Source organism: Danio rerio, chromosome 14 (assembly GCF_052040795.2).
Source record: "Danio rerio strain M-AB ecotype USA chromosome 14, GRCz13ab, whole genome shotgun sequence".
In the NCBI taxonomy this organism is placed as follows: Eukaryota; Metazoa; Chordata; class Actinopteri; order Cypriniformes; family Danionidae; genus Danio; species Danio rerio.
In genome coordinates, this window is record NC_141034.1 from 924828 (window position 1) to 943237 (window position 18410).

General features: G+C 35.1%; 3 protein-coding genes across 7 annotated transcripts in view; 2 read left to right on the forward strand and 1 right to left on the reverse strand.

The window, feature by feature from the left end:
* Positions 1-915: 915 nt before the first annotated feature.
* On the reverse strand, positions 916-9278 carry ube2ka (ubiquitin-conjugating enzyme E2Ka (UBC1 homolog, yeast)). 2 transcript variants are annotated; one of them, XM_087280449.1, is made up of 7 exons: positions 9201-9276; positions 6998-7091; positions 6791-6849; positions 6628-6710; positions 4702-4801; positions 2300-2570; positions 916-2203 (listed from the first exon to the last, which is right to left on the reverse strand). In XM_087280449.1, the coding sequence occupies exons 1-7, from the start codon at positions 9270-9272 to the stop codon at positions 2103-2105; spliced, it is 780 nt and encodes a 259-aa protein (XP_087136575.1). In that variant the 5' UTR covers positions 9273-9276; the 3' UTR covers positions 916-2102.
* ints10 (integrator complex subunit 10) overlaps positions 6557-18410 on the forward strand; it is a 41032-nt gene continuing 29178 nt past the window's right edge. Inside the window, 2 exon segments of the mRNA NM_001441952.1 lie at positions 6557-6606; positions 9284-9336. The gene's annotated coding sequence lies outside the window, so the exon portion shown is untranslated.
* Positions 8139-17732, forward strand: si:zfos-741a10.4. 4 transcript variants are annotated; one of them, XR_015507076.1, is made up of 7 exons: positions 8139-8420; positions 10524-10675; positions 15709-16032; positions 16259-16582; positions 16729-16838; positions 16967-17077; positions 17191-17732. XR_015507076.1 is itself a non-coding variant. In XM_087281178.1 (6 exons), exons 2-6 carry the CDS (start codon positions 10615-10617, stop codon positions 17253-17255), a joined length of 885 nt encoding a protein of 294 aa, XP_087137304.1. In that variant the 5' UTR covers positions 8139-8420; positions 10524-10614; the 3' UTR covers positions 17256-17732. The 4 variants fall into 4 exon arrangements, 2 of the variants coding, with proteins under 2 accessions (XP_087137304.1, XP_087137303.1); XM_087281178.1 differs by lacking the exon at positions 16729-16838; XR_015507075.1 differs by lacking the exon at positions 8139-8420 and having other exon boundaries at positions 10363-10675.

An 18410-nucleotide genomic window follows, 5' to 3' on the forward strand; every position in this document is an offset into this window, starting at 1 on the left:
TTTGTTAGATAAGCTCTAGATTTGGCATCAGTACTGACTAATATAATGTGCACAAATATAATATTATAAAGCATCCTGTAGAAAATATTCATTTAAATAGGACATTTGTGAGGGGTGAACTCATACGCTGTGCACTGAATATATATATATATATATATATATATATATATATATATATATATATATATATATATATATATATATATATATATATATATATATATGAGCAATATCACACGAGTAGCAGTGCGATATGGCTGTATATCGGCACTGGTGGGAGGTATGCATTGGTGCCCCCACCAGTGCCGATGTACAGCCATATCGCACTGCTACTCGTGTGATATTGCATTTATACAACAGTTTGACGGAATAATTGTGTATATAAAAACAAAATCAAACATGGAGAGTCTCAAAAACCCTTTTGTATGAGGAACTACTTTCTTTCGCGTTGGATTCAAATCATAAGCTGACAGTTAAACAGCTGAGCAAGCATCTTTTACACTGTAGATCTGTAGTGTCTGCTTTCTGCTGGCTGTATGTGGGCGGAGTAATACACAAAGGGTAAAGAGGCTGTACGGGTGCTGATATTACTTAAATATATCACGGCTATCAGCCAATCAGATTCGAGAACCAGACTGAACTGTTGTATAAATAAATAAATAAATAAATAAATAAATAAATAAATCAATATATATATATATATATATATATATATATATATATATATATATATATATATATATATATATGTATATATACTGTATATCTAGATTTATTTTCCACTAATTCTCACTTGGGGAACTTTAAATCATATTTATTCATATTTAAATGCAAGTCAGTGGTGACCAAAAGTCACACCAGATATTATACACACACACCCTGAATAGGCCAAACACAGATCATCCACACGCGGCGTGCTCATCCATGAAACTGGTGTTTATTTCACTATTCCACAAAGCAATAATAAATAAAGGCCTTGCCACATTGCTTTAATTTATACAGACTTTAATAGCTTTATTTACAGATCAACTCTCGTCTTTTGTGTATTTGCGCACGCTTGTGTGTGTGTGTGTGTGTGTGTGTGTTTTCCAGTCTTCACTGTTTGAGATTAACATCTAGAAGTGATGATAGAGTCTGTTTGACACGGCTTTTAAAAACAGAACCCAAATGTTTCCCGGATCAAAGGGCCAATGATTGTGCAGGAGGGAGAAGACAGCAGTGCTGATTGGCTGTGAGTGTGTGAGGGGGCGGAGCTACTGCTGGACCCTTCTGAAAAAGATGATGATGATTGTACAGAAAGAAAAAGGCACGTCCAAAGCAAAAGAAGTCAACCAAAGAAAGAGAGAATGGAGAGATGGAGAGGGGAAATGAACGATCACTCACTCACTTTCATGCTGTTCCAAACCTGCACTATACTGTAGAGACGGAAATGAACGGAGATCTCTCTGTCAGATCAGCAGCACTTTCTTAAAGTTTGGAACAACATGAAGATGATTTCAGATCTCAATGGAGGAAGATGAAGATGATGAGAGGCTGCTGGGTTGTTATGAAGGACTGATTTCGGGGGAGTTGGGTCAGATAAGGTGCTTTGGCCCCTTCAGGATGCACTCAGTTGCTAAGCAACAATTCTGTCGCCGCCTCCACGTCCCAGGATTTTGACGACAGCGCCACTATTACTGCATTCTGCCGAGAGAAGAGGAGCAGACCCACACGTCAGGAAATAATACAACAAAAATAGAGTAGTGCTGGGCGAGAATCAATTACATCTAAAATAAACGCTTGTTTTGACTTAATTTAGGTGTGCTGTGTATACTTATTAGGTACACTCACCGGCCACTTTATTAGGTACACTTTAATAGTATCAGGTTGGACTCTCTTTTGCCTTCAATACTCCGTGGCAGAGATTCAACAAGCTACTGGAAATATTCCTCAGAGTTTTTGCTCCATATTATCATGATAGCATCACACAGTTGCTGCAGATTTGTCGGCTGCACATCCATGATGCCAATCTCCCGTTCCACCACATCCCAAAGCTGCTCTTTTGGATTGAGATCTGGTGACTGTGGAGGCCATTTGAGTACAGCAGATCGTCTTGACCATGTCTACATGCCTAGATGCATTGAGCTGCTGCCATGTGATTGGCTGATTATACATTTGCATGAACAAGCAGTTGGACAGGTGTACCTAATAAAGTGGCCGGTGAGTGTGTTTATATAAATACACACACATGCATGCATATTTTTGAGAAAATGTTTATTTATATAATTTTATATGTATATAAAGCAAGTTATATATAAATCTGAATATCTATGGTGCATCCCTAAGTGCTTTCCAGAGGAATATTTCACACAGAAATGCCAGACAAAAAGCACATGCGGTAACTTTCTTTCATGTAATGTGATGTGCAGAAGTGTACTGTAAATGTGTGTGTGTTTGCTCACTTTATCGAAGCCCATGGCACAGAGTTTGTCTATTTTGCGTATGTATTCGGGGCTGGAGACGGGAGCTCCTGCGTAAACATGTGACCAGAGTCGAGCCGTCTGTTTGAACATCTCTGGGTTCTGCTTATACTGCCAGACAGGAAACACACAGAGGACAGACACCGCGTTATATTCACTCCATCACAAACACTGCCCACATCAAGACCTGCAGAATCATGCTTAAAAGGCCAGACTTCAGTATATCAGCAGAGCTACACTGCAAACAAATGCATTTCTTACTGTCTAATTTCTAGTCCAAATATCAATCAGAAGCATTTTCTAGACATGCAAAATATATTGTCTTGTTTTCAGAAATAATATGCCACAATGAAGTGAGTTTTTCCTTAAAACAAGCAAAATAATCCGCCAATGGGGAAGCAAATAATGTTATTTCAAAGCAAAAACAAGATCGTTTTTCTTTCCTCATTATCATAGTATTTTACTTTTTATTATTATTATTATTTTGTTTTAAGGAGAAACTCTCTTCATTTTGACTCATAACTTCTGAAGACAAGACTATATTTTGTTGCTTGTCCAGAAAATGCTTCTTAATTTATGAATTTGTTGATATGTGGACTAGAAGCAAGACAGAAACTCCAAGTGAGAAAGTTTTTAGCAGTGTGCAGTCCTTCTCTGATGATGTCATTTTGACTGACTGGGCGAAATATGCTCAGCCACGCCCCTCTAACTATTAGTTTGCTGTTATTTAAAAATGGAAGGGGCTCAAAAATAAACCGCACCCCCTTGATTCTCTTTAGGACTCTGATGCTGCGTTCAAACCAGACGTGGAACACGCTTCAAGCGCGAGGGATTTACATGTAAAGTTAATGCAAACGCGCGAATAGACATCCTGCGGCGTGATACGCGCAGCGCGAATTGCGCGATACGCGCGAATGGCACGGGGGGAGTTGGGCGTTTTGCGCGTTTGACGCGATTAATGTGCGTTTCGTGCGAATCTCTCGAGTTTCCAATCAGAAGCTTGCTCTTGTGGGGGCGTGATTGTGACGTAGAACCTGTTGATGGTGTCCCAGGGGAAATCCTCCACGCGACACCGACAACAAGTCATCAAACTTGGCTGGGCTCAGTCAGAAGCACCGTTGAAAGTCTCCGTCATCCAGGTTCAGTTTCTGGAGGAGTTTATGAGCTCACACAGCTGCTGCACCTCTGAAAGCATGTAGTGGACTCAGACACGGTCTTAAACGTATCGATGCTGTTTTTCAGCCTTCATAAAGCACATAAACACTGTTACTTTCTTCATATAATCCATTTAGCAACGAAGCTACAGTCACCGGGCAGACAGAAGCCCTGCCTATCACGCGAACCCGTGTCTGTTCTGAAGTGAATTTGACAAGCGAATGAAGCGGATTTGACGCACAAATGAAGCGAGTAAACTCAAATGTTCACGTGGCTATTTACGCGCGGATAGCGTGATTTATCCGCATGTTCTGCGTCTGGTGTGAACACAGCATAAGGGAGCTTTCACACTTGGTCTAAATGCCTGGTCTGAATCCAAGATCAATAGTCCCCCCTCGACTGGTTTGTGTTCACACTGTCTTTTTTCCTCCTGAACCTCGGTACACTTGCGTCATCGAGCTGCTGTTTTGCGTGCAGAAGTTGCTATGTTGTTTCATAGCCATGAAAGCAAAGTGCCAAAGTGGAGACGTCTGCATATCATGGTCATTCTGCTTTCACTTGATCTTTTGGTTTTGTTATCAAAACCAAAATACAGAGAGCGACTCGCGTCTATCTGCCACAATAAACCATTAAAAACCTTCAGAGCATCACATAATGTCTGCAGAAGTCCTTTTGGTGGAGACCAGCAGACATTATCACTGTTTGCACTGGGTCAGTCCCGCTTGTCACTAAGGTAGGTTACACACACACACACACACACACACGAATGAATATAATGAAAAGTATAGTTTGTTGTACAGTTGGCGGTTCACTTCCGTTAATTGGTATGATTGCATTCATATCAGAAGTGAACTGTACCAGAGTTTGCACCAACCGTACCAGAATACTTCTTACAGGCAGAATCGGGAGTTCAGAAGACACGTTCACACTAGCTGAACATACAGTTCTCTGATGACAAATGAACCCGGTTCAGACCAAAGATGCTAGTGTGAAAGCACCCTAAATCAACTACCGCTAAATTTTGCAACAGTGTTATCACTTCCACATTTACACACACACACACACACACACACACACACACATCTACCTGATTGGCAACTACTGCATCCTGCGGGTCATCAGGCTCAGCTGCGGCCAGAAGAGCCTGGAGTGACAATAACACTGTTCGAAGAGTCATCGCTGCTGCCCTGAAACACACACACACACACGTGTGTAAACATGCAGAGAGACACATAAACACATACACATTCATACATACAGACCAAGTGTGCCGCAAGCCTACGTTTGAGTGAAGGTTTCGGCCGTTAGATCGCCCTCTGGGGGCTGGCTGCAGTACAAGTCATAAAGCCCGCCTCCTCCGTGTTAATGAAGGAGACTTGAGCCCAAATAAAAAAAAATATTACACTTGCAATAAAATGTCCCGAAAGATAGTTCTGGTGGATTAAGGCACTGGTTATTGTGCTGAAATAGGTGCAGATCCTCATTTTTGTAAACAGTTTGTTTTTAGCAGTAATTTAATGCTGGGCGTGTCATCGTGATTGACAGCTGTGATTGACAGTTTCTCAAAGCGCGGCGTCTGAGCTTCGGCAGGAGACTGAAGTAGACTGAAGTGTTATTATTGATTTCTGTGTTATTTTACCATGACAAAATGAGTTCAGCAGTAAACTATAGTTTCTGACATACATGATCCTGGTGGAACACTGTTTATTCGCTAAGTTCAGGGCTTTTTTCGGGCTTTATTAGTTTGCTGATACACGCCTAACCACCCAGATAGCAAAACACAGTTCCGGCTAGATTCTCGCCTGCCGGTCTGCATGCATCATCTGGCTCCGTCTGCACTCAAAGTTGCTCATGCTGACTAGAGCTCAGACTGACTAATGTTACCTCTGCTGGACCTACTCCGGATGCCTGGACTCACTGCCCGATTCCAGTCCGAGTCAATCGAGCCAGATGCGGCGGCCGAGCGAGCAGGCGCTGCCGCATGCGTGCCGGAATCAGCCCGCGACGCCGCGAGTAAGTTATGCGCTGCGGCCTGGAGCTGGCGCGATTGAATATATAAAACCCTCATATTTGTTAACGTTATTACATCCGTTTGTGTTGATATGACAGCAAACGCATGCTGAGAAGTTCGGGGGGCGTGGTTGATTTTACATAAAGCGTTTGGTTGGAAGCTCGACTCTGCTCATTTTCGCGGCTCCTCCTCTGGCTCCATCAGACAGTCCTTCTGCGCATGTCAAGGCTCCAATTTCAGCAGTCTTTTGCGACAGTTTGTGCCCGTCAAGCAGGCGTTTTGCCCTCAAGGCGTTCAATGGGAAAAAGGGCTGTCGCGTCGTCCATATTTTTTACAGTCATTGATACAGACAAGTGTGCGCACACAAACACACACATGCATATACACACACCCACAGACATATAAACACACATGCACGCACAGACACAGATGTGCGCACACACAGATGCACACATGCACAGACACATAAACAAATGCACACAGACACATAAACACGCAAACATAAACAGACATAAACACACACATGCACACAGACACATAAAAACACACACAGACGCAAGCAGACATGCACAATCATACACAAACAAAACACAAAAAGCAAACAAACACACAGACAAAATCACACACACAGTGACACAAACATACAGACACATAAAAACGTGCGCATGCTCGCACACACACACACACACACACACACACCCACACAGATGCACATATACAAAGACACATAACCACACAAATACAGACACAAACACCACATACGCACACAGACATTACCAAACACACACAAACAAAGACACATGAACAAAAACGCACAGACATATGCATACCTGTACACACACAAACAAGCAAACACATACACATAAACAGGGAACCACACACTCAGACACAAACACACATAAACAAATACACACACACACACACACACAAACACACACACACACACACACACACACACACACACACACACACACACACACACACACACAGTGGAGATCTTACCACTGGTCCTTCAGGATGTCCAGACAGATGGCTCCTGTTACTGAGCTGATGTTGGGATGCCAGATCTTGGTAATAAAGCGAACCTGAAACACACCAGCACACACAGAGATGACGAGCCATGATGAGGCAGCGAATGAACAGGCTGATCTGCAGACCCGCTCACCTTTGGTGGGTTAAACGGATACGTCTCTGGGATCTTAATCTCTAGCTGATATCTGCCACCTGCAGAACAACACCAGACAAAACAGAGTCAACTCCACCCAACGGCAGAACCGCAGAGTTCAGGAAGCATCAGTTACTGCAGACACATCGGCGATCAGTGAGGAACACACAGACCCCAGATCAGAATTATTATTTAATGTTCTCTCACCTTCATAAGGTGTGTCTGGCGGTCCTGCGATCTCCCCCCTCAGTTCTGTGAAATTCTCATCTACTAAATCCACCTTGATTTGGTTTTTACTCGTCTGTGAAAATAAAATGTTATGAAAATGAGTAAAAAAAACTGTATATTAAACGTTCATACATTCATTTTCTTTTCAGCTTAGTCCCTTTATTAATCTAATGTTGCCACAGTGGAATGAACCGCCAACTTATCCAGCATATGTTTTATGCGGCGGATGCCCTTCCAGCTGCAACCCATCACTGGAAAACACCCATTCACACTGATTCACACACATACACTATACACAATTTTAACATACTCAATTCATCTATACCACGTCTTTGTACCTGTGGAGGAAACCCACACCAACACGGTGAGAACATGCAAACTCCACACAGAAACACCAACTGACCCAGCCGAGACTCAAACCAGCGACCTTCCTGCTGTGAGGCCACAGTGTGACACTACTGAGCCACTGTGTCGCCTTTATTAAAACACTTCTGCAGAATTATTTAATTTTGATTGTCAAAATAAGAGCAGAAATGCCTAGAAAAGATTATTGTGAATGACTTTCAAGGGATAAAACCCAATGCTGAACAATATAAAAGGCAAAACCAAGCAAACCCTAAACCTCACAGCCAAAACCACAAACCCTAAAAGTTTCAGCTCGTTTAAACACAGTGCAGTCATATGAATACAGTGATGGTGGTAAACTATAAATCATGCTACTGATAGATCACTTAATATGGTGTTTACATTGAACAGGGTACTTTTAAAGATTGAGGTAAAGTTGGTTTTATATTCGCACATTTGTTCATTTAACTGTCTCTGTATTGTTTACCACGCTAATTTGAATATTCAATCAGAATTAGCATGTATACTTATATGGCTTCAAAACAACGTCAACACTGTCTAATTGACTGTAAACATAGTTGTACTTTGACAGCCACTGACTGCTAAAATGATTGCCTAATTTGGAATTTGCAAAGAATCCTTTTCTGAAATTATATTATTAAGCAGAATGTCTGAATATCCGAATATAAAACCAACTTTACCTCTATCTTTTAAATCAGTTTGAGTTTATCATTAAAACAAAACAAAACACACATAAAATGAGCACAGTTTAAACAATGACAATGTCTTTCTTAAGAGCAAGTCAAAGGAATAATAATAAACAGTATTACCTGATGGTTTTGGTACCATGGTAATACTATGATATTTTTCCCACTTTATTTGAGGGTGACAGTATCGACAACTTAAAGTCAGATTGACAGCTCACTGCAGTATATTATAGACAATACCATGTCCACATATAACTGCAAGCTAATAAGTATTTAACGAAATAGCAGTCAGCAATATGAGCTGAAGTTCAGACTGGTGTTAAAAGTTTCACACAACGCTCAATAAACACGTTAGTAAATCACCATACGCAGTATTAACAACACCAACTATAGTAAAAACCCACAAACAAAAGCTGTCATGAAAACGTGTGTTAGTTTGATCATAATGATGGTATATTTACGCTATCACCGCCGTGATTCAGTCGATGCTAAACGATGCTATTAGGACACAGCCTTGATATGAAACAACAATAAAAGTTGAAAAACACAGTAAATGATTGAAATGATCGCGTATATTACCTGTCGTGTGTGTAAAATATTGTTTAACGATTAAATGTGATGTTTAATATTGTAAATGTGTGTTTATGAAGCACTAGCTGGCCTTCAGTTAGCACGCGGCTAATCACACACACACACACACACACACACACACAGGCCTTTATGTTAAAACACTATAAACACACAGAGAAAACACTTTTGTTTAGTGCAGAAACACAACAAGCTCTGCAGGATCGATGAATAAGCACATTTAGACGCCAGAACTGTGATGAGAGCAGCTTTGGTGGATTCAGACTGGTGTAAATACGGTTCGGCCTGGACCGAACAAACATCTCCAAACATCCCAAACCCAGCCGTCAGACAACAAACACACACTAAACTGCATCTCTCAATGCACGAGTCACCACTGCAGAACCGTGTGTGTGTGTGTGTGTGTGATTCACAACTGACCAGTCCATCATCTGACATAATTAATGCACGTGTGTGCGTCAGAAAGATGATTGACAGCTGTCAGGTGAAATGCACGTGTGTGTGTTTGTGTGTGTATGTGTGTGTGTGTGAAATAAACGCACCTCTTCGCTTTTCAGAACCTCTTTAAACTCCCGTTTGATCCGCTGAACCGCGATGTTGGCCATGCTGTTCATACACACACACGCACACACACACACACACACACGCACACACACACACACACACACACACACACCTCTCTCTCTCTCTCTCTCTCTCTCTCTCTCTCTCTCTCTCTCTCTCTCTCTCTCTCTCTCACACACACACACACACACACACACACACACACACACACACACTCATAATACTGTCCAGTTCAACCATAGGCTACTGGTAAAGTGACAATCATTAATATCTTTATTACAGTAAGTGTTGCTATATACACTGTTAATATAAGATAGTGTTATATTAACAATGTTACTGTAATTAAACTACTCATTCACAGTACTTCGAAAGTCTATTTTGAGAGTATAGTAATCTTTTCATTATGGTTTACAATGAAACTCTCTCATATAATAGCAAATTTCTCATATACAGTGCTCAGCATATATGAGGTCACCCATCACTAATCTCTCTTTTAATTGATATGTTTAATAGGAAGCTCTACAATATTTTATGTGTGCAAATACATTAAATTAGTCGGTGCTGAAGCCAAATCTGGAGCTCATCCAAAAACACACAGCACAGACACATTTATATGTTAGAGAAAAATATTAAATACAAGTTTTAAAAAGAGAAAAAAATCAAGAAAAGCAAAAATTTGGAAAATTTAGTTGACATTTTGTATTTTGTAATTTTTTTGCAATATTTTTGCAAATTGTATTGTCTTTCCATTTGTAAATTGGTGACTAAAATATTATTGTATTAAATATACCTGTTCAATAAATCTGTTTTGTTTAAATGCAGCAAAACACTGCATATATTCACTGAGAAATGGAGGAACATATTCATCTTCAAAATGGGCTGTTCTCAATTATGCTGAGCGCTGTAAAAGAAAGAAAATATTACTTTGCAAATCTGCATTGTATGTAAACCATCACAAAGTTTGCATGTGATTTCATAATATTAGTGAAATTAATATTAATTAATATAATATACTGTGTATTTACTGGTGGTTCATTCCGCTGTGGCGACCCCAGATTAATAAAGGGACTAAGCTGAAAAGAAAATGAATGAATGATATAAATAAGTAAACAAAAAGATTGAATGATGAGCTCAAAAATGTCTATACATTACAACATTATTGTGCAAACAGCTAAAAGCTTCTGTGGACGGGGCTCTAGTGTTGCAACAAGTTAAATATAAATGTTACTTCTACATTTACTCATTTCTAAGTGCAGTTGCATCAGCCTTCAGTGTATAAAAGAAACGTCCTCCTTCCTCAGAGAAACAGATATTTCTGCTCAGCCTGTTGTGAATCTCGCTGTACATGTGGATAATTACAGATGGGCGGCCAGTTGTGGTCAGACTTTACAGATGGAGATGATTAGAGAAATGTTGCTGATTTCTGCGCTGATGCTCCTGCAAATGGCAGCAGGTAAGTCTCTTTCACATTTAATTCATGATGGTGCTTCACACAGAAAAACCCCGAAACACTAATATTTATTAAAGTTTATCAGAACTTCCAGGCAATGTGTTTAAATTTCTGTATAAAAGACTCTAAATTGATTATTTTCCTTTTTATGCAATGAGCAATATGATGCTGACACATACAGTATAATAGTGTGATATTATTATTATTATTATTTATTACTATTATTATTATTATTTTTATTATTATTATTATTATTATTTATTATTATTATTATTATTATTATTATTATTATTATTATTATTATTATTATTATTATTTATTATTATTATTATTATTATTATTATTATTATTATTTATTAATATTATTATTTATTACTATTATTATTATTATTATTATTTATGATTATTATTATTATTATTTATTATTATTATTATTATTATTATTATTTATTATTATTATTATTATTTATTATTGTTATTATTATTATTATTATTATTATTTTATTATTTATTGTTATTATTATTATTTATTACTATTATTATTATTACTATTATTATTATTTATTATTATTATCTGTTGAATCTTTGAATATCTGCTGTAAATTATGGAAGTAGGGTTGTGGGTATTTAATGAGAAACCATATTTAATACAGATTGCAAAATGCTTTCTTGAAATGTATTTTACAATTTAAAAAATAAATGTGTAATCTAATTTTTTGGTTTTGCAATCTAAATGATTATGGAATACAGTGCTCAGCATAATTGAGTACAGCTTGAGTATTTTCCTTAATTTCTTAGTGAATATTCAATGCATTTTGGTGCATTTAAACCAAACAGGTTTACTAAACTGATACATTTATTACAATAATATATTAGTCAATCATAAATACATATATTAAATGCAAAATATTGCAAAATAATTTACAACCTACAAAGTTTCAACTAAATTTTAAATTTTTCTTTTTTTGCTTCTGTTGATTTTTCCTATTTTTTAAAAATGTATTTAATAATTTTCTCTAACATATAAATGTGTCTGTGCTAGTTTTTGGAGTGTTGTCGTAAGTTATTTAGTTAGATCAGCTCCAGATTTGGCTTCAGCACTGACTAATCTAATGTATATGCACTAATATAATATTATAGAGCTTCCTATTAAACATATCAATTAAACAGAGATATTTAGGAGGGGTGTACGTGTATATATGCTGAGCACTGTATATAAGGCAAAGATACTCAAATCCCATATTAATACTTGCACGCATGGAAGGTGTTGTTTTATTCTTGTATTAATTTTATTATGCTTTTGCTTTGTGTTTTTGCTTTTACTGACCTTTTTATTCTTGAATAATGTAAATGCAAGTGAGTGAGTGATTAACAGATCAAGCGTTGTGGTGTAAACTGAGAAATAAAGGACAGAATAGGCTACTTCCCCATAGCTGATAGAGCTTTGTAAAAATTGTGTACAAGGGTAAATGAATCTCACTGATTGTTGCAGTTAGATATATTAGTTGGTGGAGGTTTGCAACATTGCAGCTGAATGGACAAACATCTGTTTCAAGAGTTCACACTTAGCGTATTTGGCATGCTGTCTCTGGAGAGAGCCCTGAGCTCGTAATATCCTCGAGCCCGGGGCTCCCTCCTGTTAGAAAGGCGAGAGAGGAGCTCGGGGTCAGGTAGGTCTCGAGAACTCCCCTGCTTGTCGCCGTGTGAGAAGTGTAGACTAAGGTTGAGTGATAATTTGGTTGAGTCGCTTAGCTATGGTTTATGTTTTTGGACGGTGGGAGGAAATCGGGGAACCCGGGGGAAACCCACGCAAGCACTGGGAGATTATGAAAACTCCGCACAGAAATGCCAACTGGCCCAATAGGAGGTTGGACCAGCGGTTTTCTTGCTGTGAGGCAACAGTGCTAGCCACTGGGCTGCCGTGTTGCCCTATCAGAAAAAAGGGTGGGAAGGAGGGGTGGAAGCTTCAAGACAAAGATAACTGGAGTGAAAAACTCAGGTTATTTATAATGCTTCCGTAATCATCTAATAGGGCAGATTACGGAGCTAATGAGGTGCCAGCCGTGTTGATCATAAGTACGTGATCCTCTCGAAATTAGTTTATAAATACACCACACATAGAAAGGAGCTTGTCAAATTAAACCATAGTTTACTTCTCTCTTGCTATTTCCTTCCCTTTTTTAAAAATGCATGTCTATTTTTTATATAAATATATATATAGTTAAAGTAAGAATTATTAGCCCCCCTGTTTAAATTTTTCCCCAATTTCTGTTTAACGGAGAGAAGATTTCTTTAACACATTTCTAAACATAATAGTGTTAATAACTCATCTCTGATAACTGATTTATTTTATATTTTACCAGATATTCTTCAAGACACTTCTATACAGCTTAAACATTTATATGTTTTGTATATATATTGCATTATATTATATTATATTATATTATATTATATTATATTATATTATATTATATTATATTATATTATATTATATTATATTATATTATATTAAATTATATTATATTATATTATATTATATTATATTATATTATATTGTATTGTATTGTATTGCATTATATTATATTATATTATATTATAATATTTTATATTATATTATATTATATTATATTATATTATATTATATTATATTATATTATATTATATTATATTATATTATATTATATTATATTATATTATATTATATTATATTGTATTATATTGTATTGCATTGCATTATGTTGTATTATATTATATTATATCATATTATATTATATTATATTATATTATATTATATTATATTATATTATATTATATTATATTATATTATATTATATTATATTATATTATATTGTATTATATTATATTATATTGTATTGTATTGTTTTGCATTATATTATATTATATTATATTATATTATATTATATTATATTATATTATATTATATTATATTATATTATTATATTATAATGTATTGTATTGTATTGCATTATTTTATATTATATTATATTATATTATATTATATTATATTATATTATATTATATTATATTATATTATATTATATTATATTGTATTGCATTGTATTATATTATATTATATTATATTATATTATATTATATTATATTATATTATATTATATTATATTATATTGTATTGTATTATATTTTATTGCATTATAGTATATTATATTATATTATATTGTATTGTATTGTATTGTATTGCATTGCATTGCATTGCATTATATTATATTATATTATATTATATTATATTATATTATATTATATTATATTATATTATATTATATTATATTATATTATATTATATTGTATTGTATTGTATTGCATTATATTATATTATATTATATTATATTATATTATATTATATTATATTATATTATATTGCATTATATTATATTATATTATATTATATTATATTATATTATATTATATTATATTATATTATATTGTATTGTATTGTATTGTATTGTATTGTATTGCATTATATTATATTATATTATATTATATTATATTATATTATATTATATTATATTATATTTTATTATATTATATTATATTATATTATATTTTATTATATTATATTGTATTGTATTGCATTGTATTATATTATATTATATTATATTATATTATATTATATTATATTATATTATATTATATTATATTATATTATATTATATTATATTATATTATATTATATTATATTATATTATTATATTATATTATATTATATTATATTATATTATATTATATTATATTATATTGTATTGTATTGTATTGCATTATATTATATTATATTATATTATATTATATTATATTATATTATATTGTATTGTATTGTATTGTATTGCATTATATTATATTATATTATATTATATTATATTATATTATATTATATTGTATTGTATTGTATTGCATTGCATTGCATTGCATTATATTATATTATATTATATTATATTATATTATATTATATTATATTATATTATATTATATTATATTATATTATATTATATTGTATTGTATTGTATTGCATTATATTATATTGTATTGTATTGTATTGTATTGTATTGTATTGTATTGTATTGTATTGTATTATATTATATTATATTATATTATATTATATTATATTATATTATATTATATTATATTATATATATTTACATAAGGGCTTCACTAGGGTAATTAGAGTAACTGGGCAGGTTAGGGTAATTAGGCAAGTTATTGTATAACAGTGGTTTGTTCTGTAGACTATCGAAAACAAATATAGCTTAAAGGGGCTAATAATATTGACCTTAAAATGACTTTAAAAAAATTTAAAACTGCTTTTATTCTAGCTGAAATAACATAAATAAGACTTTCTCCTCCAGAAGAAAAAATATTATCAGACATACTGTGAACATTTCCTGAATCTGTAAAACATAATTTGGGAAATATTTAAAAAAGAAGAAAAATTCAAAGGGGGGCAAATAATTTCGACTATAACTGTATATATATGCCTATATTGATCTTTATGGCATGCTATTGGCATATCTTGTATACAGCATTGGCCAACATATGCTGCTGATTAATCTCTTCTGCATCATTTTTTGCCAAAAAAAAAAAAAGAGGCGGATGTGTCTGCAGATCAATTAATGCATAAAAGGCAAGGCAAGTTTATTTCTACAGCACATTTCATACACAATGGTAATTCAAAGTGCTTTACTGTACATGAACAGGAATAAAACAGACAAGTATGAGAAAATAAAAACAACAAATATTAAGATAATTAAAAAGAGATTAAAATGTGCTAAAACCGGTTATAAAAAGAACGAAAAGAAAAGAAAGACATAATAGTCTGACCTGTTGGACGCAGCACAGTGCTCATTTGGTAAGGGGACAAAAAGACACATAAAAGCCTTCTGTCTACTTTACATTTAAAGATTGTGTGGGCATCTAGATATTACACAGCATTAACAGTTAATCTGTAGATATTAGTGCATTTTAATCTCTTTATTTGTCTTTCTTTTTCCCTCTGTGTTGTTCAGGTGTGGAGCGTGTCTGCAGGTTTAATCAGGCTGAACCCTGTTACGCAGCTCTCCGAGACAAACTCAGTTTACAGCTGGTGCCGAACACTCGACATCAAGAACTGCATTTGTATAAGAAATTCAATAATCATAACAAACAAATTATTCTTTCAGTAGCAAACAATAAAGAGACTAAACATGACTCCATCAGAAACAGATGTGAGTTCATCCTTGATAACGGGACTCTGATTATAAACACTGCAACCAGAGCAGATTTTGGGGTTTACCATCTAAAACTACTTTACTCCAGGGGCAGAACGGCATCTCTTCAAGTGAATGTTGAAGGTACAGTAACTTTCTCATCAAACTCATTACAGTCTCATGTATGATTTAAGACTGGGAGCTCAGGTCATGTGAAGGCAGATGTGCCAAAACTGTTGGCAATATTGTGTGAAAATGCTGTATATCACATTCAGTAAATTTACCCAAATGCTTTCTATTTAATGCTGATTTGACTAAATGGCGATTTTAGCATGTGTGTGTGTGTGTGTGTGTGTTCTTCACACTTTAGGTGTGGAGCAGATCTGTTGGTTTGATCAGCCGGATCCCTGTTATGCAGCTCTGGGACACAAGCTGCATCTGCCGATGGTGCAGGACACTCGAGATCTTCACCTACGCTTGTATAAGGATTCCAGTCCCAGTAGGATCAAAGTGTTTGACGTAAACGTCAATAAAGAGACTAAAGATGAATCCATCAGAAGCAGATCTGAGTTTTTCTATGAGAATGGGACTCTAATAATAACTCACATGAGCCGAGCTGATTCAGGAACTTATGAATTACATCATACTGTCTCAGGCACTGTATATGACAGTAGACTCCGAGTGGAAGTTGAAGGTACAGTATCTCTCTCATCAAACTCATCACAGTCTCAAGTTCTTCAGAAGTCTAGCTCTCATAAAATCAGCTGAATCTCTGTGAAGGTCTTCATCATTACCTGTAGCAAACAGTAAACTCTCTGCATCCTCTAATCCCGCCCCCAGCTCCTATTGGCTCAGTGCAGGTTTATGTCAACTGCTCGTCCAGTCACACTCACAAGAGCCTCTGTGTGACGCCCTGCACCAGTGATTCATTCATGATTCATGATTCATGAGTTATGATTCATTCATTAATTCATTAATTGACTGACTAGTTGATTGATTGATTGATTGATTGATTGATTGATTGATTGATTGATTGATTGCCTATTTGTCTAATTGATTAATGTATATTGTTCTTCAGAGTCTTCAGAGTCTTCAGTGTCTGTGGTGTTTGTGGTGCTCTGGAGTCTTCAGATGACGCTTCTGTTGGGTCTGTTAGCAGGTTTTCATCTCTACATGAGACACACGTCAGGTCAGACACACTTATGATCATCAGTATTATGGATCTGACAAGCAGAAGAGCTGATGATGATGATGATGATGATGATGATGATGTTGATGATGATGATGATTTAATTTATTTAGAAAAGAAACCAGAAGATGGGAATGTGGGAATGAGCAGATCTGGAGAAGAGCATGAGGATTCATGAGGCCAGCAGCATCCAGCTTCTGTCAGCAGCAGGAGAGCTGATCATATTGAACAGGAGACATGTGTTATTGCTTTAGTTATTAATCTGTTCCTTCATCAGATTATGAACATGTGTTTTATGATTCTGTTTTTATATTTGCTCTTTATGGTTTTATGCTTTGACTGAAATATCAGTGTTTTTATATTAATGCAGGGAATTATTTGAGTGAATCCATAAATTAACTCGTTCATCAGTCTGGATCAGATCTGTGGGATTGTGCTGTCGTGTTTGCTTCAGTTGCTGTATTCTGTGGATTTATATGTGGGTTAGGATTAAGTTTAGACTGGTGTTACATTTGAATAATTTACAATTTTTGCTTGCCTTAATTTTCATAGATTATTTTTTGTTTTTATACATTTGTGGATATATCTTTGCAACATCTTTGCCATGATAAAATAATACAAAACACATATTTTTAAAATGCAATTGTTTTATAGAGCTGTAGATGAAGACTGTGTTTAATATAAGATGATTTTAATACTTTAATTTAATTGAAGCGATCTGAAAATGAACTCTTGTGTGGCTGTCATATGTTGTTAAACAGTAATATCAGAGATTGTTCAGAGATCAGAGATATGAGTTGAGCTGCAGTTGTTGTTTCCTCCAGCAGGTGTCACTGAGCAGATACAATCTTACAGTAATAGCACTGAGCAGACTGTAATTACTCAAGTTCACCACATGAGGGCTCTTTCAGCAGAGCAGGGGTGTCCAAGCTCGCTCCTGGAGGGCCGGTGTCCTGCAGATTTGAGCTCTTAACACACCTGCATGTTTCTAGAAAGCCTAGTAAGAGCTTGATTAGCTAGCCCAGGTGTGTCTGATTGGAACTTGGAACTAAATTTGCCGGACACCGACCCTCCAGGACCGAGTTTGAGCAACCGCATGAAAGGACTCTATTACCTATACATAGATGTATAGTTATAGGTTTTGATATAGGTTTTTAATATATGTGACATCTATAAAATTGGCTGTTTTCCTATATTTTATGCACATATATGAAGGACAATATAGGACAACAGCCTATTTTATAGATGTCACTATATTAAAAACCCATATCAAAACATATATGTTAATGTAGGTTCTTTTCATGTTGGCTCTCACTTATTTACCATAGTTAAA